The sequence below is a fragment of the Lissotriton vulgaris genome, chromosome 2_1, assembly GCF_964263255.1.
Source record: "Lissotriton vulgaris chromosome 2_1, aLisVul1.2, whole genome shotgun sequence".
Lineage (NCBI taxonomy): Eukaryota > Metazoa > Chordata > Amphibia > Caudata > Salamandridae > Lissotriton > Lissotriton vulgaris.
The window spans coordinates 305,921,033-305,948,318 of NC_141687.1; the positions used below are offsets into that span (position 1 = coordinate 305,921,033).

The window sequence follows — 27,286 nt, forward strand, 5'->3', positions numbered from 1 at the left end:
TCCTAAACGTGGGTAAATTTCACAGAGTGGAAGTCGTAGAACTTGCAAAGCAGGGCTGGGGTTAAGTAGGTGTGATGCAATATAGAAATAGTTTAATGAAATAGTTGAGTAGGTGTGTTGCAAGTAGTGAAATTTGATCTACTTAAACCTTATGAGACATTCTATAGCATGTCCCGAAATTCTGTCCCTCTCCTATTTCCTAAAGACCCTACATACGTCTTTTGACTATGTAGACAAGGCTGTTCAGGGCTAGCTAACCTTAATACAACATGGTATAAAAAATATATATTCCTGAATAATTTTAATCAGTGTTTCACATGTAAACCCACTTGCCTAGTGCCTCTTTAGGTTTAATTATGTTGAGTATTCCACCAATTCTGTAAATCCGTTAAGCAGTAAGCCTTTCTGGAAGAATACTTCTGAATAGTATGACCGGAAATGTAGAGATAGTCAAGTGTGCCATCCAACCAATAACAAATGGAAAAATACCCACACGATTTCATGCACCTCTCCTTGGACATGGAATGCTTCAGCCACTGCCTCCAGCCACAGGGTAACCACCACAGAACAGAATAAAGGAAGGGCGAGTCCAATACCTTTTCTATTGCGGTTTTCTCGAAGAGAGTTTAAAAACGGTGTCCCCGCTGATCCTACTACTCCCTAGTTTCTCACTATAGACGCCCGGTAACACCAGGATCTACTAACTGCCGCTGCTCCGCAGGACTGAAGCACAATGAGAATAGCGGCAGCCCATTCAACGGCTCAGTTAAGGGCTAGGAGTATTGTGGAAGTAAGTACGGCACAGGCAGAGCAAGTGCTGATTGCAGCATCAGACACAAGGTAGAAATCTTGTTTGTGCAAAGCAACAGTAAAGTAAGTCTGTCGTTTTCCCTTAGAGTATTACCCGCTGCTAGCTATCTAGAAGGACTGCATCGTGTTTGCAGCATCTGCTATCAAGCCAGGAGGACAGAGACTTTTTGTAGACTTCCTGTGGTTGGGCAGGATTGCATTCATCATCCAGGGTGATCCGCACAAATCAGCACACCTCGAACAATCTTCCAAAATTACCTTGACCTGTATTACAGATTTTAAGGGACCCTTTCATCACCAGATCGTAGCTAGAGTATGGACTACCTGACCCATAAGACTGCGCTTGGAGAGATGGGTGGAGGAGGTGGACCGGGCCACCCGCTTAACATCCATTCACCGGAATGAATGGATAAACGCAAGACTGGGTAGATAATACAGAGAGAAGCCAAAAACTTAACCATCGATGGCTTCCTAAAAAGACAGTCGGGTAATTTCAAATGAGATTGAATTGGCTGAGAAGTGCCTTTTCTTTACGAGTGACCTGCCTGCTCCCATCAGACTGCAATTAGTTGTGTCTGAGGACCAAGTACATACTAATCCTTCAATTCTATCTCTGAGTGAGCTTAATATCCTCCACCTTCTACTGGCAGCGGCACTATTGCTGATTTTGTAGATCTGTTTTCCCCCATAGATTTACCCACTTTGTAGCTTGTCAGTTTAGCTTGGCTTCTTGTCTCTCTTGTAGCGGGAATTCCGTTCTCCTACAGAACTGTGCATAGAGACCTGGAACCTCTGTGAATTAGGATGGCCCAAAACTCACCTCAGTACCCAAAATCCCCTTACCGAGCTAGCTACAGTGTCTCATTGATCATAACAAACTCCCAATGCTTAGACAGACCAGAACATGAACTTAGATTACCTCAGGTATCGTGGAACACTCTTTCGTTATAACGTGGAGTAAAAGAGGACACGTGCATGTTTGAAATATTTATTTACTAATGCAAGGTTCTCAAACGCAGTATCTTGTACAATACTAGCAAGCATATTATAAGCAAAAAAGTTATCAGCATAGTTATTAGTCCATAAAAGGCGAATGGTGACAGCATACTAAGATGCTGTAATGAATAGGAATTAACAACACCTAATTCTCACCCTCCCTATTTAGCATAGTATTTTATATCTATGAAGGTCTCATTTGGGTTTTAGCAGGGCGGGCCCATACCTCAAAATCTCAGTGGGATAGGATCACATCATCTTCCAACAGCTCTCTGCATGCGAAGCACCATCAAGTGTGTTTCGTGTGTGTGCAGCACAATATAAAACCCGCCTAGAGCCAGATTTTGGCAGCAGCATGTGTGTTATGTCTATGGACGTGCTAAGATCATTTCTCACAACAACATCGTGTTTAGTTATCCTTTCAGCCTTCAGCACTCACTGTGCAGACAGTGTACCGAGCAAAACAGATGTCGGAGCAATAACATTATTTCTCAAGTAAATCACGAAGCTCTTCTGGGTTGAAAGCTAAATCAACAATTATGTGTTGTGTGCAAAATGAGGCAGAAAGGTAAAATGGTGTTTAAACATTGTAATAAGCTCATGCTAACTTAACAGGAGTTTCTCCTACCGCACGCACAGCAGGCTTCCTGCAACATTCAGCGCGCCTTGCACGCTTTCACTTTCCAAGCAGCCCGGGACAATGGTGGCTGCTTCTTTGTAGTAGACAAAAGAGATTGCTGTACTGTTCCTACTGTGGAGAATTTATCTGGCATGACCGCAGATGTTGGAATAACATCCTGGGGCATCCATTTTGTTGGATGGAATAGCCTCACACACCCCGAAGGATGTCATGCTTCATCATCGGCAGTTGCTCCTCGTCGGGGAGGCGGTGCAATCCCCGACGGGCTCACCTCAAAGAGGGGCTCTTTAGCGGAGATCTTTTTTCCAACTGCCTTTTGGTGAGTGGGGGTGTGTGGGCTGGACTAGAGGTGATGGTGTGTGGGATATTAAAATGTAGCAAGGGGTACCCGGACGATATTTATTCTGTGGGTCCCCTGGTTACAGCTAAAAAGGGGTTAGGCTCACTAGGTGGTCAGCAGGTTAGGTCAGGTGACCCTAGTTGAGGCTAAAGGTGATGGTGGTCGACATGTTTCACGCTATGGGTGTAATTACCCGCGATTCATCAGGACCGTGTTAGAGTGGTGTGTCACACATGCAAGTGTCAAGTGTGTCTAGTGTTACCTCTGTGTGGAATTCCTATGCCTGAAGGTCACGGACTACCTGCCACATGAGGGGTCGGCGGGGTTTGGGACATCGGGGGAGAGCCCAAGGAGTATGCTCTATCCTGCCGTGTCCATGTGGTTAGACCTACCCTTCACCGCCGAGCTCGAGTAGATGCTTCTTTGTAGTGAAATAGGTCTCGCAATTACAAAAATTTGAGGTATTGGCATTGTAAATGGCAATTCCTTTATTGTATGTTAATTATCAAATCAGATTAATAAAAGGCATTGTCATCTACAATGCCAATAGCTTCATCTCTTGCAAATTCAAGACCTATTGTATTTCTTTACATGGCATATGGGCATAGATGAAACCTTTCTTCTTTAAAATGAAAATCGGAAAGAAACTGTAGTTTTTTGCGCAAGTTGGTATAGAGTCATTCAATAACTCTTGCTTGTTCCTTTTATTTTTCATTTCAAAATGTGTATTGATTTTTAAAGAAAAACAGTAAGTAGAACTTAATGGGGGTTTATTACTAGCAAAAAAGTTGTCCATCATTCTCTACATAAGTCTGTGATGTGCTCTCCATGGTGAGTTTTTGAGCGCAATATTGTCAGCACCTCTTGGGAGCGAAACCCAGTTCAGCCATGCCTTGAAGGAGGTGGCAGAAGTGTCTTTCTAATTGTTGAGCACAGACGTACAGGCTTCTGATAAGAGGATGTCTATTAACAGCCTATTGTTAGGCGAACTGACCCGTGGGTCCAAAAATCTGTTACTAAGAGATAAAAAGTCACACTTCAAATGGAAACTAAATAGAGTCTTCATAAAATGATAGACTTTATCCCAAAATAGGGAGACAGAACTGCGATGAAGAGAAGATGAGGTAAGTCACAGATCTCTTAATTGCAATTCCAGAATGTTGGATCATCTCTGAGTAGCATCTTGTGAAGACTTAAGGGTATCCAGAATGACCTATGAAGGAAACAATATTTAGTTTAAGACCAGGAAGGGGCAATTAAGTGGGAAACAGCAGACTTCGAAATCAGACTCCAGTAGTCCGAAGAGATGCTATTGGTCTCGTCAGATTTACTTATTAGGACAAGGTTCAGCCAAGTGGATTTGGGTTTTAAAAGCTAGTAACATTTGAAAATTTGGTGAGTGGATTTGGTGAGTGAGGTTATAAAGGTAGGTAAAGAGGGTTCCCAGTGGGAGCTCTTCGACTTGGCTATGCAGGCTATAAGTTTAAGGAAGTCCTAAAAATAAAACTCCTTAAGAGTAGGCTGGTGTTTGATTTCTTTAAAGGAGAGTGGTGAGTTTTGTGACTGGGGTTGCTCAAAGCGAAGAGGAAAGGTTAGACTGACTTATTGTGACCTCTAGGAGTTTGTCTATCTCTATTGGTGCCTGTTTAGTGTTTGTGAATATATATTTGGCAGGGTGGGAGGGTATAATTTTGGTGGATAATAGCATAATGGAATGAATATCCTCAAGGATCGCTTATTCAACTGAGAGCCATCAAGGGGTAAAGTCTAGCGATTGGGAGAACCCTAAAGAGCCCTGCATGGTTAGGAATGTGGTTTGAAAGTTTCTAAAATCAGCCAAGTTTACTCCGCCCGGGTTCACAGGGAGCCTCAGTTTCTTAATTGATATCCTAGGGTGTTTTGTTTTGTCGAGTGACTTTTCCCAAGACCTTATCCAATTTCTGATGGAAATTATCAGACAGGGATTAGTGAAAGCATACTTTTGAGATAGTTGACTATATGGGTTGCCATTATTTTAATCGTCTCTGTACGCCTCCACCAGGTGAAAAATTTAGGGTTCCACCAATTCAATAAATCTTCTATTTTCTTTGTCAGCTTTTCATTGTGTTGTAAAGTTCCTGTTAAATCTAACCCGAATGTTATGCCTCAATATATCCAGTATTGATATTGCCACACCAGACCTGAATGGTCCGAAACGCCTCTGGTACAGAAGTTATTTAAACCCTTGAACTCCAATGTGTCCTTGTTAAATTTGGAGTCTAACACTAAGGAGTAATTTTCAATTGTATGTTGAGTGCCTTCATGGATTGACTTGCTTTTTCAGTCACGATCAAAATATCATCATGCAAGCTACCACTTTCACAATGGCAATACCATAGATCAGGTTATCTTACTGGATATTATGGAGCAAGGGTTCCAAAGCCAAGAGTAAGGGGGAGAGTGTACGTCCCTGCCTCCGTCCCCTCTTTAGTGTGAAGGAAGAAGATGAGTCTTCCCGCTCACATTCTGGTACAGGGGTTGCTGTAGTGTGCTATAATCATTCTAATAAAATCATTCACAAGATTACATTTTAATAGTATTTCTTGGAGAAAAGGCCATGATGCCCTATCGAATGCCTTTTCGGCATCTAATGTTATTGCAACAGCATCAGAAGAAGTGGTCTTGTGAATAAGATACACCGGGAATGGGAAACCGACTTGGACAAACCCATAGCGGACAAGAAATGGGGGAGCTGGTGGAAAGAGCATGGAAAAGTACCAGAAATGCAAGGTTCCAATTAGTACATTTGTCCGTGCTACACAGGGCCTATCTTACCCCAAGCAAGATTAATAAATATTTTAATACGCAAACAGCAGCATGCCCACGCTGTCTTAGAATAGGAGCAGAATTCTTACAAATGTTCTAGAGCTGCCCGAGTCTAGGGGCCTTTTGCTAAGAGGTAACCACGATTTTGGCTGATGTGACTTAATAAGAGATGGCAAATACCTTATAGCTGCCTTTTGCACTGGTTCCCTCACACCGCTAAGAACAGAGCAACAAGTAGGTTCCAGGACCTAGGCCTGGTCTTGGCTAAAAGAGATATTACCAGCCACTCGAAATCGAGGGATGGAACTAGTGACAATAGGTGGAAAAAGGAATTTATAAAATGGGAACACTGTGAAGGTTCCGTTAGAATGCAAATAGCTAGAAGGACGGGGAGTGAAAATGCACAGGAGACAGCGAGGGCATGGGTAGCGTTACTGGACTTGTTAAAGAACCCGGAAGCAATGGTAGAAGAGAGCCATGAGGTAGAAGCCCCTGATGCAGATGAATGATTTCCTGCACCAAACTTACTAGTACTGATAAGCCTATAATTGGCATACTCCCACTAACTGTAAGGATGCCAATTAAGAACAGTAATTGTAGCCAACAGAATCAGGATAGACTACCCTTAGATTAACTAGACAAAAGGTTGACTAAACGGGACGCACCTGGGTGGTGGGGGTTGAGGAACAGTTTGAGTTAGTTTATATATAAGTATAGGAATTACAGAATTTCAAGAAACTGATAATTGTATGTTCGAGGCATGAGGGCTGCTGAATTCATATCTGTGCATAGATCGCCGCCTAGTGTTGGGTCCGGATGATTGCACATTGTTGTCCTGGAAGAGTCTTCGAAGTATCACGAGATAGGTGGCTCCTCCCCTGGACTACAGTACGCATGGGCATCCTCTCCATCCCCAGATTGTTTTTTTCCGCCATTGGGTTCGGATGTCCAATCTTAACTCCAGTTCAATAACTCATAAACTTTCTATCCCTAAGGCCAAAAGGCTTTCTTAGCGTCGGTATTGTTTCGCTCGGTGCCTGGCCCCTTCGATTCTTCAATCGGCGTCGAAAAGTCAACATTTTCTCGACGATTCAGGCCCAGACTACATCGACGATGGAAAGGACTCCGTTTAAGCGGTGTCCTGTGTGTAACTCCAAATACTCGAACTTAGATGTGCACCCAGTGTGCAATACCTGTTTGTCCCCCGACCACGACGAGTCGAAATGTTTCGCATGCTCCAGGTTCCGATCGAAGAAAACTATCAAACTTCGACGCGCGGCGAGGCAGTCGGCCCAGCAGTCGGCTCCAGCACCTGCGAACATCTTTGATGCCGGGGACGAGGAACTCTTCCAAGATGACGAAGAGGCGGAGGATGATGTTCCCAAAGAAATGTCGGAACCGGCGTCAGAGCACGACTCCAATTTCGAAGTGGACGAGCCGGATGAGGAGTTCGTCCGCGACCAGGACGTCGTCGAGGTAGGGGACGACGATCAGGCCCTTGCGGCCGTTGATGACGACTCCGGTGGTGAACCGAGTCCGCCCGTAGCTCCAGGGCCCGTCATTGACACTCAGACCTCTCCGGCTCCGGTCGAGGCATCGCCGAAAGGCCTTAGCCAAGATCCTTCCCTTCGGTCTACAGCCCCGCGCCATGGCCAGGCTAAGACCCCTTCAAAGGAGCCATCGGTCGATTCCGTGAAATCGAAACCGAAACAGGTGGAACAGAAATCGAAACCGAAAATACTCAAAATGGTGGTCGGTTCGACGTCGACGCACTCCTCCAAGCCCGTCGTCAATCCTTCGACGCCGAAGGTACCCGTCGGCGCCAAAGCTGGAACCTCGAAGCCGACCTCTACCGCCAGGACCGTCGCCTCGAAGGCCTCTCCGTCGGTGCAGGCCTCAACCACATCGCGTGGCGAGAAGAGCAAAGGGCTTCCGCTCGGGAAAGGCCAGCCACCCCTCTCGGGGCTCAAGGTTGGGCTGGCGAAGAGGGTCGAAGCCACAGCCAAGGACGTCCCGAAAAAGTCATTGACGCCCAAAGACGGAGGCGCACCGCGCAAGGAGTTCGGGTCGACGCGCTCTACGGAGGCCTCGAAGAAACTCGAAGCAGGCGCTTCCAGTTCAAAACAGGCAGAGTCGACGCCACTTAAGTTTGGCCTTCCACCAACAGCACGCCCAAAATCTCAAGAGGCTTCCAAACTGGCAAAGGTGTCCTCACATGCACAGGTCATCTATCAAGAGCCTTCTTACGACAACCAGACAAAACTGTTCATTGACTCTGAGTCGGGCAGGCTCACCATTCACAAGCGGAAAACATCCTTTAGAGGGTTACAAAATTCCCCTCAAGAGGAAGATGGACTCCGCCACCTCTCCGGTTCTTGTGGAACATCTTCAGGACTACTCGCAACATACTGTTCATTCTCCAACACAGAGTGAGGAGGACTTAACTGCAGACTATAGCCAAATGGGCTTCGCTTACAATACTGACACTGATCAGGAGGTCTCAAATCAATGGTCTGGGGCAGGGGATCAAGGCGATGACCCTGATGACCCTCAGACTACTCTAGACTCTCAGTCCTATACTGTCAAACAATCTCCGACAGAGGACACTGCAGCATTCAATGCATTGATTGAGCGCGCTGCCCTCAATCATGACGTCGAGATGCATGCCGAGCCAGTGGATGAAGACTTCTTATTCGACACCTTCTCCACGTCCGAACGCTCCACCAGGACCCTGCCCATGCTTAAGGGAGTCCTCAAGCATGCCACAGCTATTTTTAAAGAGCCATCCAAAGCCAGGGTTATCAACCCAAGAGTCGACAAGAAATACAGGCCTGCACCAGTGGACCCCACCTACATCAAAGGCCAGCTCCCCTTGGACTCCCTTGTTGTGGCTAACGCACGCAAAAGGGCTAACTCTCAATCTACAGGGGACGCCCCCCCTCCGGACAAAGAGTCCAAAATCTTTGAAGCGTCTGGGAAGAGGGTGGCGGCGCAGGCCGCTAACACTTGGAGAATAGCCAATACACAGGCCCTGTTGGCTAGGTATGACAGGGCGCACTACGACACCCTAGAACAATTAATGCAGCACATGCCTGATATGTACAGAGAGGCTGCGGAAATGGTTATACAAGAGGGTAAACTGATCTCCAATGCATCCATCAAGTGCGCATTGGACGCAGCGGACACTGCAGCTCGAGCAATCAATACCAGTGTCATGCTGCGGCGCCACGCATGGCTGCGCATCTCAGGGTTTATCCTGAGATCCAAACTACTCTTCTTAATCAGCCGGTTAACCCGGACTTCCTGTTTGGACCCGATGTTGACACAACACTAGAAAAGATGAAAAAAGACTCTGAGACCGCAAAGTCCATGGGGGCTCTCCAGTCACAGCAGTTTCGGAGCGGTTCCTTTCGTCGCTCCGGTAACAGGGGAGCGACAAGAGAGCAAGCTCAACAACACTCACAGTACGGCAAGGGCAACGCACAGTCTACATACACTAAAAACACCAGAGGTGGATACCGTGGGAACAGCGCCAAGAGGAGGGGCCGTTGCAGTAACAACGCCAGGTCCTCCACTCCCAACAAACAGTGACTTCTTGTCACTGCCCCCCGACCATCTAACACCTGTCGGGGGGAGACTCCAGCAGCTCCTGCCGCTCTGGGAAAACATCACAACAGACAGGTGGGTGAGACAACTTATCCGTTACGGCTATTGTCTAGAACTGACCTCCACCCCCCCCCCCAACATACCCCCAAAAAACCGTCCTATGTCCGCTGAGCACTCGCACTTATTGCAGTAAGAAGTTCTCTCCATGCTGCAAAAGGAGCCATAGAACTCGTGCCTGCCGCAGAAAGGGGTGCAGGGGTGTACTCCCTGTACTTCTTGATTCCAAAAAAGGATGGATCCCTAAGGCCCATCTGGACCTCAGACCCCTCAACCAATACATCCTCTCGGAGCACTTTCACATGCTCACTTTGCAGCAAGTCCTGCCGCTGCTGCGTCAGGGCGACTTTCTAGCCACCCTGGATCTCAAGGATGCATATTTCCACATTCCCATTCACCCGAGTCACAGGAAATATCTCAGGTTCACAGTCAACGGTCAGCATTACCAATTCAGGGTTCTGCCATTCGGGGTCACTACTGCTCCCAGGGTTTTCACAAAGTGCTTGGCGACCGTGGCGGCACACCTGCGCAGAGAAGGTATTTGTAGGAAGGTACATCCTGACTATGGTTGCCCCCAACTTTTTTTGCCCTGTGTTTTAGCTGGTTTTGGACATAGTCGACCTGGGACCCTGCCAATCAGGACCCCAGGCCTACTGCTCTCTCTTTAAAATGGATTCCATGTACCCTAGGTGCATTTCCAATTGGTACTGGGCCACCTTATCAGACCCCGTAACGCAGGGCATAGGTGTACCCAGGGCCGCCAGGGGCTGCAGCATGTATTATGCCACCCCTGGCTGGCCTCCTAAATTTGACACAACTGGCTGCATGACAGCTGGGGCGAGGTCGTGTAATCACACTTTGCTTTAGATATGGTAGCCCTATATCTAACCATACAATGGACACTCGAGTTCCTATCAGTCACTCCTATGGCAGGCCTTGACAATCCTGAAGGCAGAGTGCATGGGCTCGTGTGAACTAGGCTCTGGCCCGAGCCGAGCCCGGTTGCAGCTTGCGGAATCAAGACCCAATGGCTGTTCCATGATAACGCGTACCACATCGGTAACTTCGGTGTCGCGTTATCAAGACATGTCGAGTAAGGTGTCATACGAATCGGGATGCTGCCCTCTCACCAACTCTGGCGACGAGGTTAGCATTCCGCCCTTCTAGAGGGACACGACATGTACGTAACTGTGAACCCCGGTTAACGTTAACGAAAGCCTCAGCTCCACAAAATGGATGCTGCCACCACAGACACGAGTCTGACCTCCTGCTGCTGGGAGTCCTTCCAGCGAGGAGCGCTTGGACAAAGGGTTTCCTGTCGAGGGCGGTGTTCGCACCGTCCCAGACAGGGTTTGTGTATTCTGGGTAGGTAGGGCTTTTGCGAGAAGGTGACTGCGGAGTGGCACCCCGGTGCTCACTACGCATCTGCCGGTTAGAACCAGTTCCAGGGGCGACAGCCCTGGCCTGGGGAAAGTCCGGCAGGGGAGAGGGGTGTAACTACCCCCCTTCCTGGTCCCACCCTTAGGGCAGGACCTAGTCATGTACCCACCCCTTTCTTTAGGATAAAGGCCGGAGCGGGGACCCTTCCAAATTAGATCATCTTTGAATCAAGAACTACTTTCTACGAAAGGACACTCAAGACTCTTCTCAAGATTTCTCCCTTGTGACTAAGGAGTAGTCACCCTGCATCAGCGGGCACCATCTAAGAACTCTACGGTTTGCTGCAAGTCCTTCCTCAAGGATCCGACGGCCCAGCTCGACGAGAACCGGCTTCCCTGGCACCTCTGACCTCTACCCACGTCATCAGCTCAGCTGTGATCTGTGGGTGCGACGAGACCTCGAGGGACCGGCCATCATCAGAACCTGCACGCTCTTAAAAACCAGCACGACCATCGAGGTAACTCTCTGGTGAGTGCTCTGGGGTCCGAGAAGCCCCGACCCTGAGCCGCTCTAGCACCGAAGTCCAGTCTCCCAGCATCTCCACGATCTGCGTGGGGCCCTTCTGCTCGCTGCTCAGCACGTTGTCTGGTCACTCGCCGCTGGCTTGTGTCCTTCTGTGACGACATCCGAGAATCATCACTGCTGGTCTGGTTGCTCCAGACTGGCCCGTGCTTCCATCTTTGCGAGAAGCACCCCGGACCCTCCTGGTCCACTCAAGACGCCATCTTAGGCCCACCACGTGGCCCTGAGATCTGCCAAGGCTTGTTGCCCCATCCTGGGCCCAGCGACGCCGACAGCATCATCCTTCGTGGGACAGCTCGCACCTCCACCGTGGTCGCCGACAACGCCTCCTGGTCCGTGAGACTGCAGAGCCTAGCGTCGCCCACTCACCTAGTCGAGGTGACGGCCAACCGGTGCCTTCCTGGTACCCTCTGACTACTGGCTAGTAGTACGAACTTGGTCCCCTCTGCTTTCAGGTTTCATCAATCTCCGATCCAGGCTTGGATCTCTACGAACTATTCAGCACTGGTCGCCGGCCAGCAACTCCTTTCTTCCGGCTCCTGGCTCGTCAGCGAAGACCCCGACGCCTGTAAGACTTGTGCAGCCGCAGCCCTCGTGGCTAGGTAACTCGGCATTTCGGTGCCTGCATAGCCTCCTTACTCTAGGGTCCCGAGTCCCTCGCTTCCGACTTGCCTTATCGGGTCCGCCCGAGACCTTAACCTTTCCGTGTCCTCGGACACTTGTTTTAATTGTGCACTTGAAGTATTTGCTAAAGAGATTTGGTTTGTGCTTAGTACCCTGTCCTCATAAAGAGTACAGGGCTGTTGTGATTCTTAATAAATATCCTGTTTATTTTCATAACACTTGTGTGGTGTCCTTTCACTGGGTATTCAAGGGGTACATGTGTGGTAAACAGCTGGCTTAACGCGCCCTCTTGAGTCTTTAGCCTTAGACTGCTCGTATCCACGCTACTAGGATAGCTGGTCTATAGGTTGACTTACAACCAACCACCATAAGGGTCGTTGGAACGATACATAGCGGTCGCTAGAATAGCGAACGTTGCATATCGGGCCAACTTCTCACAGTATTCATGTGTATCCCTACCTGGACGACTGGCTCGTGCAGGCAAGGTCTGCCGTACAGTGCGGCCACGACATGTCGCGGACCATTCACCTCCTTCACAGTCTGGGGTTCTCTCTCAACAACGCGAAGTCTCACCTGCAACCAGCCCATGTGCAACAGTACCTGGAGGCGTCAATAGACACCCAGTCGGCCACGGCACAGCCGGCCGCAGCCAGAGTCCACAGCATGCAAGCGCTCATCCGGAGTTTCCAACCTCAGCAATCCCTCCCAGCGCAAGTTTTCATGCAACTGATCGGCATGATGGCGTCCTGCATCTTTATAGTCCCGCACGCGAGGCTGCACATGCGTCCCCTCCAGGAATGCTTAGCCCGTCAGTGGAACCAGGCTCATGGCCATCTAAAAGACCTAGTGTTGGTGACCGGTCGTGCTTACAACTCTCTGCATTGGTGAAACCCACAAAACCTTTGCAGGGGACGACCGTTCCAAGAGCCTGTCCCACAAATAGTACTGACAACGGACGCATCTCTCCTGGGTTGGGGAGCGCATGTCCTCCACTACACAGTGCAGGGACTATGGACAGCACAACAGCAACAGTTGCATATCAATGTGTTGGAACTCATGGCGATCTTCATGGCACTGAAGGCATTCAAGTTGCACCTGTGCAACAAGATCGTGTTAGTCCGGACGGACAACATGACCGCCATGTATTACATCCAAAAGCAGGGGGGCACGCACTCACCGCAGCTGTCTCACCTAGCCCAGAGCATATGGAAGTGGGCCATTCAGAGGAACATCTTCCTCATGGCGGAGCATCTCCCAGGTGTCGACAACCAAATGGCGGACCTGCTCAGCAGGCACAGTCATCAAATGCGAATGGGGTAGCAAAGGTCCAAGGATTTCAAGGCTTGAACAACACTTGAATAAGTAATGATGATGGATGGGTGGAGACACACTCGAAGCTCTGGACCTCTTGGGCTTCAAATAAGGAAACAGTTTTGAAAAGTGGTAAGTGTGTTCTCTACAGAAATTAACATCAATTTTGCATGATTAATATCCATTCTTTCCAGATCGTGATACGGAGGACAGAGACATTTTAGTTGCAGTGAACCGCTGGGATTCAACCCAAGAACCACCATGCCGGAAGGACTTTAGGTGCAGGGGCATCAGCCTAAAAAATAATTGTTTTATCTTTGAAGAATTATATTTTCACAACTGGGACACTGTAACTATATGGAAACCACAACCATTTACGTCAATAAGTTAAATTAGCCTTGAGACAGCCCCGGCGCAAATCGCCAAGAGGGGGCGAAACACGTGTCGGCTGTCCTTGTCCTATGAATAAAAATAAAGAAACTTCACTGCAACTAAAATGTCTCTGTCCTCCGTATCACGATCTGTAAAGAATGGATATTAATCATGCAAAATTGATGTTAATTTCTGTGGAGAACACACTTACCACTTTTCAAAACAGTCATCAAATGCACGAGTGGGAGATCCACCCGTCAGTACTCCATCCGTACTTCCAACGGTGGGGTCAGCCAGACATCGACCTGTTCGCCACAAGCGAGAACGCAAAATGCCCAAACTTCGCCGCCAGGTTCCCACACCCGCAGTCTCAGGGCAATGCGATATGGATGAACTGGTCAGGCAGATTTGCGTACGCTTTTCCGCCAGCCCCCCTCATACCTCTGGTGGCGCGCAAACTGCGCCAGCACTCCATGACTCTCATCCTGGTTGCTCCAACGTGGGTACGCCAAGCTTGGTACACCACGTTCCTGGAACTTTCAGTGGTGCCTCACGAGCGGCTGTGCCTCACTCCCAGCCTCCTCACGCAGAGCCATGGCGACATTCATCACCCAGATCCACAACAGCTAACCTTGCGATTTGGCTCCTGAGGTCATAGAGTTTGGATACCTGAACTTGCCTCCTGAATGTATGGACATCATCAAAGAGGCAAGACGACCGACTACCAGGGCATGCTATGCAGCCAAATGGAAGCGGTTTGTTATTTACTGCTCCAACAACAACATTAATCCGTTGGACGCATCTACGCAAAACATCATATGTTACTTGCTACATCTGTACCAATGCAACCTGGCGTACAGCTCCATCAGGATCCATCTGGCGGCTATCGCCGCTTACCTTCAAAACAGGCAGCACCTTTCCGTTTTTAGGGTGCCTGCCATTAAGGCCTTTTTGGAAGGACTTAAAAGGGTCATCCCTCCCAGACACCCCCCTTCCCCAGTCTGGAACTTAAATATCGTTCTCACCAGACTCATGGGGCCACCCTTTGAGCCACTCCACTCCTGTGAAATTCAGTTCTTTACCTGGAAGGTGGCCTTCCTAATCGCTATTACTTCCCTGCGGAGGGTCAGTGAGCTGCAAGCCCTCACAATTCAAGAACCCTACCTGCAGATCCATGCAAATAGAGTGGTGCTTCGCACTAACCCTAAATTCATGCCCAAAGTGGTTTCACAGTTCCACATCAATCAGAACATAGAACTGCCTGTATTCTTTCCTAACCCAGATTCGGTGGCAGACAGAGCACTGCACACCTTAGATGTCAAAAGAGCTCTCTTGTATTACATCGACAGGACGAAAGACTTTCGTAAAACTAAACAGCTATTTGTTGCATTCTCTCCACAACATAAAGGCAACCCTATCTCCAAATCAGGAATAGCCAGGTGGATTGTCAAATGTATCCATATCTGTTATCAAAAGGCTAAACGCACACTAACAGTTCCCCCTAGAGCGCATTCCACACGCAAATTGGGGGCCTCCATGGCTTTCCTGGGTAATATTCCTCTAGAAGACATATGTAGAGCAGCCACATGGTCCACCATACATACATTTACCAAACACTACTGCGTGGATGTACACTCCAAACAGCAAGCTGCTGTAGGTCAGGCTGTTCTCAGAACTCTCTTTCAGACTGCTGCAGCTGGCACGGGCACCCGCCGGTAAGGAGGTAACTGCTATTTATTCTATGAACAGATATGAATTCAGCAGCCCTCATGCCTCGAACGGAATATGCTACTTACCAATATGCATCTGTTCTTGGCATGAAGGGCTGCTGACATTCATATCGCCCGCCCTCCTCCCCGGTGCCTGTCGCAGCTGCAGCTCTCTGAAGCATTTTCAGGCATGGTCATCACTTTCAGTATTACACTCCATCTCTGCCACAATGGCGAAAAAACAATCTGGGGATGGAGAGGATGCCCATGCGCACTGTAGTCCAGGGGAGGAGCCACCTATCTTGTGATACTTCGAAGACTCTTCCAGGACAACAATGTGCAATCATCCGGACCCAACACTAGGCGGCGATCTATGCACAGATATGAATGTCAGCAGCCCTTCATGCCAAGAACAGATGCATACTGGTAAGTAGCATATTCCTATTTCGATATTAAGTCAATTTAAGGTTCCTCCCTGGTGGGATCCGAAACCAAAGTATTGGACTACACACCTGAGTGCTTTAAGACTGTATGACACTCACCTGTAAGTAATAATAGTGTATAGGCAATCGTAGGTATTCTTTTGCTATATTTTTTATTTTCTCATGTACAAAAAAATCTAATAAAATATGTTCACACAAAAAAAAGATATCTGAAGAAGTGGTCTCTGCTTTTTCTAGGACATGGCATAGAAGGTGTGTGTTTTTATAAATAGGGTTCTTCATGAAACCTACCTGGGAATGACTAAGTGCCCTACGTAAGGTTTTTGTCTTTAAAACAATTTAAACGTATATCTTCGCATCTAGATTCATTAGTGAAATTGGCCTGTAGTTTTCATTCAGTGTTGTTCAAGGTTTCCTGAGATGGATCTAGAAGCTGAAAAATGGTGAATAGATCTATCAGTGTAGGGGTTAGAGAGGACGTGTATGATTTGTAAAACTTTTCAGTAAAACCATCTAGTCCCAGGGGCTTTGTTCGATTGAAGGGTTTTGATTGCTGCAGTTATCTCTTGTCCACTAAATTCTGATTGTACAGCCTTTGTTTTACTCCTGAGAGATTTTAGATAGTTGTGTACCATCTAAATATGCCCTGCACATTTCATTAGAGACCTGGGAATCATCTTTGTGTAGTGGCTCGTATAATTCGCTGAACACCTCTAGGATCTTTTGTGGGTTTGTTTGTGTCACATTTGTCTTATTAATGATCACAGCGATGCCCTTTTGATTTTGTTTGTGTTTTAGATAGTACGCTAGCATTTCCCCGCTTCATTTGCTTCACATGGTTTCAAGCCTTTATATGTATGACTCCAAAATCCTGCTTTCCCACTCTATATTCAGTTGTACTCCTATTTCTTCTTGTTAGTAGGGTGAGTGTACAGGTGGCTGTAGCCACATGATGTACCTCTAGCATCTTGATTTCTTGTTCCAGCCAAGATAATTACTACTGTAGTTTTTGTTTAGTTTTACCTGCATGTCTATTGGAGTGCCCCAACAGTCGCCTTAAGTACGTCCCAAAAATTGGAGGGAGAAACCGCTGCAGAAGTATTGTCAATAATGTAGTTAAGAATGTTTTTTTCTATAGTATCTCTGGATAAAGTATTTTGATGGATGCTACGTTAAAACGCCAACTCTTACATGCTGATTATATGTTAATACTGGTGAGAATTCAGAAAATAGGTGAGTGGCCGGATATCAACCTGTGTAAGATATCTGTTTGGTCGATGAGGTGCGGGTGCGGTTTAAGACAAAAAAAATCAATTCTCAGGTGCAAGTTGTGTATATTAGAGGAAAAATGATAGTCTCTTGTCTTCATGTTGTAGTCTCCAACAGTCTCGTAAAATAAATCTTGGACATATTTTGAAGCGAAAGTTGTGGGACTTTGGTGCATGGAATGAGGATTTTGACTGCCTGTCCAAAGTTGTGTCTAGGGGAGGTTGAAGTCACTGCCCATCGCATTCTGTTAATCTCCCAGAATGTGACTTAGTGGTGCAGCTAAGAAATACCAGATGTCCGGATCAACCAAGTTTGAACCATTAACATTTTTGGAGAGTTTTGTGAGTATTCACCTTCCCACTGTGTCAATTTCATGGGAAACTATATTCAGGCCTGATTTTCAGTTAATCATGCTCATCGGCTCCATTGCTTTTGTTTGATGTTGGGAAAAGAGAGCCCCACTTACCAAGTTATTCCTAAAAAGAAGCTGCTTCCTAAGACCTAATTGTAGTTTCTTGTAATAAGAATAGATCAGCTTTATGTTTAAATATTTTCTGAAAGAGGTGAACCATCCATAATGTAGGAATGCGTGAATGAACTGGTGATACATGAGCAATGGGCTGGCAGTACTGGTGTAACGTAATCATTGGATATAAATGGGCTAATATGTCCTTTATGAGGTTTGGTGAAGGTACATTATGTTGCTAATGAATTAGCGAAGTGAAACAAAAAGGTTGAATTGCCTGTCAGAGAAGTTATGTAAGGCAGTAAAGAAGAAAATGTGCATACCTAATCCATCGTAAGCAATAAAAAAGGAATAATCCAAAAGACCCGTCACCCTATCCCGTCTATAACACACAAATGCGGTAGAGACGACAGTGGGGCAACAACCTAGCGGTCACGGAGGCAATGTAAAAGATCTAAAATGATGCATATGTGGTCCTAATGTCCTAAAGAACAGTCAGTGTTGTAACACAAATTACAGGTGATAAGCTTCTGTCAGAACATACATATACTTTCTACAATACATATCTATCTTAATATTGAGAGTGAGGGTATGTATGCCGGGTTACTAGATGGCTTAATATAAGGAGTCCACATGGGCGAGAAACTGACTTGAGCAGGCCTTACTGATAGTCCACTCTATCTGTAGTCTTAAACAGCATTGAGGAGCATCTATCAAGCTTGGAAACAGATCTTAGTGCATAAGTAGGCAGAAAAAAACAGAACAATGTCTGTTTTTTGTGACATAGCGAAAACATAGCATATTCTGAGAGTGTGCCAGATGGTTTTTGTAGCACTTGATCACCAACCATAACCTCATTAAATGCAACAGATAAACGTATATGCCTTCCGTTGGCAGGAAGAAAAACACAGATGTAGTACATGCGCACGTCGAGAAGATCGCAGATATGCGAATCTATCGCCGATCACTTTGTACATAAGGTGGAGAAGATTTATGTGTCTTTTCAGCAGGGAACACATGAAAAATTATGGGCTAGAATTACTGACCCAGGACCGTTTACTAGCGCTTGTCTCAATGAATTCACGGTCCCCCCCGAGGGAGGAACTGATAAAGTTAATCATGAGTATTCAGTCTGGCTCCCCTTTGGACGTGGCGCCGCCTCGGATCCTTAGGAACCATGCCCACCTCTTATCAAGTCACATAGGCAATTTGGCTCATCTTTCCTTCCAAGAAAGATTAGTGCCGGCGGAATGGAAACTCGCACAGGTTGTTCCAATTAAAAAGAAGGCCACATTGAGCATTTCTAACTTAGACAACCTCAGGCCCATTTCGCTTTTGCCATTCTGTGCCAAAGTGGTGGAAAAACTAGTTACCAATCAGCTGATTAAATATGTGGAAGACAACCAGCTCCTTCATCCCTCCCAATCTGGCTTTAGGGCTAGGTATTCGACGGAAACTGCCCTTCTCTTTTCCACAGAACTGCTCCGTCAGAAAGTGGACGAAGGACAGACGGCCGCCTTAATATTGCTGGACTTAAGTGCGGCATTTGACACCGTGTCGCACCCTAGATTGCTAGCCCGTCTGAGTGAAATTGGGGTTGATGGCCCGGCACTTGAATGGATGACCTCCTTCCTGGCGGACAGACAATTTCAAATACACTGTCCCCCCTTCAAATCCACACCCCGAATTCTAAACCAAGGGGTCCCGCAGGGTTCCATTTTAAGTCCTGTATTGTTTAATCTATACATGGAACCCCTGGCCAGGTTGGTGGAATCGTATGGGGTGGATATCGTATCATATGCGGATGATACGCAACTGGTGGTTACGCTATCTCATAACCCAGTTGAGACGGCTGGTAATTTCATGGAGTGCCTGGTGACACTGGCGAACTGGATGAAGTGCAACTGTATTCGCCTGAACGGCAATAAGACGGAGCGACTTGTGATTGGCTCCTCGCCCTCAATTTGGTCATCTGCTTGGTGGCCCAGCGACCTGGGTCCTACACCCATCCCCTCTGACACTGTGAAGAACTTGGGTGTGCTTTTGGACTCCAAGCTCACATTTTCCCAACACATAGGTAAGATGGCGGGGAGATGCTACGGCATACTGAAGGTCCTGCGGAAGATCCTGGATCTCCTACCTATGAAAGACAGGAAAACCCTGGTCCACGCACTGGTCACGTCCCATCTTGATTATGGGAACGTCCTGCTCTGTGGCCTTAGTAAAAAGGGATTGACCCAGCTACAGTGTGTCCAAAATGTGGCGGCCAGGCTTGTGTTGAAGTTGCTGAGGAGGTCGTCTGGTAAACATGCACTGCAACGCTTGCACTGGCTCCCCATGAGGGAACGCATTAGGTTTAAGACCATGTGCTTTAGTCACCGTATTGCACATGGCAAGGGTCCGGTCTATCTCCACAAGCTGCTAACTATTTATCGTCCCAGACGACTCCTGAGATCCACGGGCAGTATGCAGTTTGTGATACCCCGCATACACAAAGCATGGATGGGAGGGCGTTCTTTTAGATTCCTGGCCAGTCAACAATGGAATGATCTTCCTGTTGAATTGCGGATGGAGCCATCGGAAACCAGGTTCCGGCAGAAGCTGAAGACCCATCTATTTCCGAAAGATTCGTTTTATGATGGTCTCCTTTCACCTTGTTCCTCATCTCCATGGTTTGTTCTTGATTTTTAATGTTGGTACGCATCCTAGCGCGGAGACGCACTGTTCCAGTGTATTCAGGCGCTTAATAAATGTTTTTATTATTATTATTATTATTATTAATTGACTGCTGTTATCAAAGTTCATCTTTTCTTCTTGGTTTCAGAGGTGTATTAATTTTTCATGTTTTGTCTATCTCTCCAGTCTAAGGAGGACAGCAAGTCCTTATAGTCAACAAAAATATGATGTTTTCTATCAGCATAAGCCCTAAATTTTGCTTGGCCTGTAAAGGATAACTGAAGGTTCAAGTTCCTGAGTCTGGGTTTAACTGCAAGAAAACCTTTCCTGGCATCTGCAGTCGATTTTGAGTAGATTTGCAAGATAAATATTTTATGATCATTGCACAAAATATGATTATTCTTACACACGTAGTTCAAGTTCTGTATGTTGGTACCACGGGGGCCTACATATAATCTGTTTCATATTGCATATGCGTGTTGATTTAAATGATGAGACCCGGTGTGCCCTTTCTAGCTCAAAATCTTTAATGAAGGACACGCCAGTTACTTGCAGCAACCACTTTTTCAGAAAAGAGATTCAAGAATCTGCTGACTCTTCCATCCCTTCAAGGATGCCAAAATTCTGTATATTTTGTAGCCAGTGATTTTCACATATTAGTGCATTTAGGAGGATTGTTGGATGAGGAACATGTTCAACAATGTGAACACTTTTAGCAGCACAGAGAAAGGGCCACTGCACGCTGGTATTCACTGGGGTTGTGTTTGTGATTTCAAATCAGCCTTTTAGACACCCCCATGGAACAGCAATGTTACCTGCTCCTCTAGATCCCTGAGAATTGCCAGTTCAAAGATAAAGCTATTTACATAGCAGTGGCATTAAATGCTGCCAAAAGTGTCACATAGGTAATACAGATATAGTAGCCAATATGTGGATGTTGAACACTTTGGTAATCTTACAGTAGATAAACACCTCGGCTGAGGAAGCCTCGAGAGATTCCGCCGCCATCTTAGTCAGGCAAGTTGGACTCTGACATTCATATTAATAGTAAACAAACAAACGAGGAGTACCATCAGAGAGAGCTTGGATAAAGCGGTCTGAATGGGATGAATGAAAAAAAGAAGAGAGTCCTTCCTTTTTTTAAGAAACCCCTCACTCACCGACCTGGTCGGTGACATGCTTCATCATCGGGGTCCACCCTGACAGCCGAGTGCCATCAGGGTGTGCTGCGACACCTGGACTACAGTGGAGCTGGTATTTTTTGTGTGTGAAGTGAAAAAAAGTGTTAAAAATTGTCCTGGTATACTTGTGTGGAAAATTTATTCTCAAGGAACTGGACAATATTAAAATTAAGTGTGTGGATACGTTTAGGTGTTATGACCGTGTGTATCACTTATGTGTGAGGTCTACATGTTTCAACCCGTAGGATGGAAGGTACCGGGTTTTCGTCAGGACCAGAAGGAAAATGGGTGGTCAGGACACACTAACGCCCTGCCGTTCCCTAGATTCCTGTGCACTGCTGACAAATAGTCAGAGTGAAAAAGCTCAAAAACAAAATGGTCGAGCTAAAAGCAAAAAGACTCCTATTGTGGATCTTTTAGGCTTCACGGGGTGGCGGGAAGGTATAAACCCAAACTGCCATATTAGTTCAGTTGGGTAAAGGGTTCTGAGTACCTACTTGCCTCTCCGTGCCTCCCCGGGGAGTTTGGGTTTATACCTTCCCTCCACCTTGGCAGTGTTCCATTATGAGACCGCTTTGGTGAGCATTGTTGTGCTGGGTCTTATATGCTGGGCTCCTTTCTGCAGCATTGCATATCATGATTAACCCCCCTCAACCTCCTCTCTCTCTTATTCCCTGGCCTATTCTGTGCTGGCAGCTTCAGTTCACTTTTGCCGTCAGCACTTTCACCCTCCATATGCAGTCCGTAAAACTCCTGAGGGTACAGAACTCCATACAGAGCACTGAGGGCAGATCTCTGCTTCTAGCCATGCCTGTTATCTTCGAATCATTCGGCATTCAGGTCTAATGAGTTTTGGGTTTTCTTTATATGACTGCTGCTGGGGTAACTCAGAAGTGTTACTGCAGGTGTTCCTCTGGTCCATCTCCATTGACAGTCAGTGTCTGGCGAGGGGCAAGGAGATCAAACCTGCTGCTGTGGGTTTAGGGGGGTGCTTGACATAATCCAAGGCTGGACTGCAGTACATTTAATCCTATTGTCACATTTTTAGGACTGTAGTAATTCAAAAATGTATTTTGTGAATTCCAATAGTTTTATTCTTTTGTGAATTTGTGTTTTTATTATCATGTTTTTTCAAAACTCCTCTTTAAATTTCACTTAGCCCCACCCATTTCTTAGTAACTATTTCCCATGTTCCCCCCCCACTCCCCCTGGCCCCTCCCACATTTACTACAAAAGTAGCATCCTCCTGTGTGTCATGGAGGTGGAGGTCTCCAGCCATAGGTTTGTGAATTACATTTCGTAAGGCGAGCGTAGTTCTTCTGTAGTCCCACGGTATTCATTACCCTTACACTGTACCCCTACCCAAAGCAATCTGAGCCTTTACAAAAGCTCTGAATTAAATAGGGTTTGTCTAAAGAGGCCCTCGACCGCACCACAACTCGAATTGGAATGGAAAGTAGAACTCTCTCGTTTTCCAGAACACTTGTATAATTGAAATACTTCAACAAGCGCTGCAGCTCATGGTGTTGGTACTGCACTGCCAGTGGCTGCAAGGGCTTCTACGGCATAGTATCTCTGTTCCTCTGATGAAGCAGATAAGAATATAGGAAGAACATTAAAGTATGATTGTACTATCTGACATGTGCTCTAACTGTCTCCAAAATATTCCTGTTCCAGGATGGTCATGAGATCTGCTTTGTAGGCGATGAAGCATTTCGAGAGCTTTCAAAGATGGACCCCGAAGCAAATAAACTTCTTGATGAAGTAAGTGACGTCTTGAGGTTTTGCTTCATGACCATTTTATTGCTCTTACCTGAAATGCACCTCGTGAAGGACTGCAGAAAAAAATGTGATGCATGTTGGGATGCCCTGGCCATATAAATGAGAAGCAGCCGCATTCTGACTTGCTGTCTACTGCCAGCATAGCTAGTGTGATATGCTACCCACTGCTCACAGCTTGCTGTCAGCATGGCATTTGTGGTTTGCTAATTGCTTTGCATGGCTTGCTGTCATCAAGGCTAGCGTGGTTTGCTGTCCACTGCACATGGCTTACGTTCAGCATTCAGCATGTCCAGTGTGGTTTTCTGTTTCCTGTTTATGGCTTTGTCAGCTTGGCTAGTGTGGTTTTCTGTGTATGGCTTGCTGTCAGCCTGGCTAGTGTGGTTTTCGGTGTACGGCTTGCTGTCAGCCTGGCTAGTGTGGTTTTCTGTGTATGGCTTGTTGTCAGCCTGGCCAGTGTAGTTTTTGGTGTATGGCTTGTCAGCCTGGCTAGTGTGGTTTTCAGTGTGTGGCTTGCTGTCAGCCTAGCTAGTGTGGCGTGCTGCGCATTGTCCGCATGGCTAGCATGGTTTGTTTCTCACTGCGTTAAAAATAGTGCAGTATTCATCTTGCGATTTAAAACATTGGGCCAGGTGTACTAACATTAGTAAAGTTGATAAAACAAAGTGTTTTTTTGCAAATCGCTATTTGGTAAACGCGATTACTATTGTTCTAAAGTTATATCTGGCCCCTATTTCCTAAGTCGTGAATCATAATGGCTCACAAATACAAATAGATCTCTCTCATGACAATTAATGAGGTAGATCCCAATTTGTGACCCACGAGGAATCACAGCCATCACAGAGGTGGTGGCTTGCTGGGGTCAGCAGACCACCATGTCTGTGATTGCTTTTCAGTAAAGCTATGTTTTTGCGAATGCAGTTCTTGTTACAAAACATTAGTGCATACCATTCTGATTCCCTATTTGTTATGTTATGTTAAAAGAGCTTATATAGCGCTCGGCTGCCCCAGCAAAGGGGCGTCCCGGCGCTCTTAAAGACAAAAGGTGTAGCTGCAGATGGAACTAGCAGTGAACATAACCTCTTCCAAAAAAGCAATTTTGTTCATGGTCACAAACAAGTTACTGATTCACTATTTGTGGTTGGTACATTTAAAGAAAAAATCATTTTTGAGGTCACAAATGGCTTAATTCTGCAAATTGGGTCGTTTGTGACCTCAAAAATCCTTTGTACATCTGGCCCATTGTGTGCAGAATGCGCTGTGCTTCTAAAACGATATTCAATTGCAGCTTTTAAGGCAATTTTCATTTGTCAGTTCTGTAAGGGAGAGAAATAACCCTTCCTGCTTTTTTAACCCTTTCGATGCTGATGACGAGCTCAGCTCGTCATCACCCACGGGTGTCGTGTGCTGATGACGAGCTGAGCTCGTCATAGTCCCACCAAAATAGCATTTTCCAGCACTGGGGGGGAAAACGCCCAGCAGCCATGTGGTTAAACTAAGAAACTATTAATATAGATACTCATTTCTTTTGTCCTAATGTCTATTTTTTATTTTTTACATTTCTGTAGGCGATAGCTGCTGACAAGAGCGATGAGTGGTTTGCTAAACACAAGAAGCCAAAAATGTCTGCATAACCTCATTGTGTTTCTTTCAAGCTGATACTGTGTGGCATTCTGAATAATGCAGCATATACAATATTTGACTTTGACTATAATGTTGCTTAAAAGGCAAGGTGTGGGGTGCTCTGTTTCTGTTCATTTTGAATGCATTGCTAGACATATATCTGCTGGGAATGGATTTTGACCTGTTAGAATAGTCAACCTATAATAGGCTTGCTGACAACAGACCACAGTGTTATGTGATACTTGATGCCCACGTGCACACCCTACCAAATAACTCAACACAAGACCCATCAAGCGAAGAAGAAGGGAGTTAGGGGACCATCCCTGCCTTGTTACCTGAAAGTACTGTAACTTAAACCAGAAAACGACCTTCATTGCTATCATAGCCCTTCCACCTTTTGTGTTCTCCATATGGCATGTGGTTTGTTGTCATTCCTGAACACACTGAATTGGCTTAACTTGGTTGAGTATGTGTAGTAAATAAATGATGATCCGGTTCCTGGATGATTGGTTAAGTAGGTTTATTCAAGATCAGATGTTAAGATGTAAAGCAGAGCCCCGCCAGGAGCAGCCTTCCTGCTGCTCAGCCCACCCACCCACTGACTCATGCACTCACCAACATTCCTTCACCACAGTCACACTGGCTGGGCAGCAGGTATAACAGTCTGTTCACAACCGTGAAATGTGTGTGCCACACTTGCCCTATTTGGCACATTTGGAGGGATCAAAGAGTTATTTACAACTGCTCTTCAAGCTCCATTCTGAAATTATAGAATCTGGAAATTCAGTGTAGTAAATGCCACTTCACTGTTAACTGGCATTCAGGAAAACAAATACACTCTGAAATCAACATTTGTAGTGCCTGCCTTTATGCTTGATCTGATTTCTGTGTTACACTGAAGCAGAAAAGAAAAATGTGTGATATTTCTTCAGCCGTAGGTAGTCCTGATACATTCCTCCTGATTCAAACTTTAATGATTGCAGTTAAATGAGATGTAACTTTGATTATTGCAGTACACTACACGCGCAGCAATGCTTTGTCATGGCAGCGAAGTACATGATTGATTTTATGTTGGACATTTGTTCTTTGACAGACACTTGGGCCGCGTTGGTCCAAACAAATAGAACTGACTATAAACGAATGTGTAGCAGTTGCAGGGAGAGCACGTTTCTTAGTGTCTTTCTCCAATTATCCACATTACTGTCCCCCAAGGTACAGATTCATCTTGTTAACTTTGGCACATTTTTGTACTTGATACATGTTATCATCATCATTAAAATCATTTACCCCAGTATGAGGTTTCAATTTTTTTAATCAGATTTATTCAGGTTTAGTAGAAATATATGTGTCTGAATATTGGCAATCTACCAACAAGATCAATAATGTTGGGCATTCTTCTCAACTAAGCATTCAAAAGAGAGTACTTATTGAATCAAGAGTAAGACGTATGTTCCAGCTCTATTATGAATTGCGTTTGGTATAGATACTTAATGGCATGTTTCACGGCCCCAAAGAGAGAGATTTAAGAGCCATGGTTGGGATATGTTCTTCTAACACTTTTCTGCCTCTTGGACCTGGGATGAAATGTAGCGGGTGTAATGTGAAGTTGGAATTTGAGTTTCGATAAAGGGGTCAACAGCTAAGGATTTCAGCTTGAGCCAAATAAAAACTTGAATCGCCCAATATAATGCAATACACATTTTGTTTGGAGCTTTTACTAGAATTCTGGTGCTGATGAACTCATTTACCAGCTAACCCAGGGGGTTCTTCATTACCCTTTGTCACACTATTAATGGAAACAACAACCCGCTAGCTGCAAGAATCTGGGAAGCGTCCTATTCCTCAGGAGTAGTGGATGGAGGAATTGTGTTACTACCTAGAGGCAATCGGACACAGGCTGGCCAAAGAGGGCTACAGTACTTAATTACCTTGGGTTAAAAGGACAAAGGGTGACCGGTTCCTACCACTAGAACTGGAGGTAGAGAAGGCTGTCACACTCCGTACCTGTGATGCAATTACGCTTTGTTGTCTAAAGAATTACTTTGTGAATGATGGTGAAGCAAAAGCCACAGTTCTATGCACTGTTCCAAGTAAGCATTGATATCATAGGAGTATGTTACAGCTCGTAAGTCTGTTCCTTTAACATATGACTTGGGACCATTCTTTAGGGAGCTCCTGCCAGTGAAGCAAGCAGTTCATACAACCTAGGTCCAGTAAAGAAAGATCAATCCTTGTGCACACTGTTGAAGATTTGCATTTTAGGAGGGGTGTGTATACTGGTTGTTAAATGAGTGGGATGAAGAGCCAAGGTGAGGTAGATGTAAGTGAAAGAACATTGATAGTGCTGGGTGTTTCAGGTGAGGAGATTGTAGTTTCCTGGCCTTGTTCAAGGGATGACGAGAATCAAACAAGCGTTGCAAAAGATTGGTACATTCTGCTAGTGTCTGTAAACTAAGGAAATCAAAAGTGGAGAGTTTGAAAATGGGGGCGTACAGTGCATGATATGCCCATGCAGCTGAGATCCAAACAGCCACTTTACTGTGATGTAGATATTGAGGGAAGGGTGGTGATATTGTAGTGACTTCAGAGGTTGCCACCTTTTAGTTGAAGTAGGGCT

General features: G+C 46.0%; 1 protein-coding gene across 2 annotated transcripts in view; it reads left to right on the plus strand.

Moving 5' to 3' along the window:
• GLOD4 (glyoxalase domain containing 4) overlaps positions 1 to 25,963 on the plus strand; it is a 151,035-nt gene extending 125,072 nt beyond the window's left edge. For both annotated transcript variants that reach the window (XM_086954997.1, XM_086954998.1), the window contains exons 8-9: positions 22,945 to 23,031; positions 24,615 to 25,963. In XM_086954997.1, the coding sequence (XP_086811123.1) occupies positions 22,945 to 23,031; positions 24,615 to 24,680 (153 nt within the window). In that variant the 3' untranslated portion in view covers positions 24,681 to 25,963. The remainder of the gene's footprint in view (positions 1 to 22,944; positions 23,032 to 24,614) is intronic.
• The last annotated feature ends 1,323 nt before the right edge of the window (positions 25,964 to 27,286 follow it).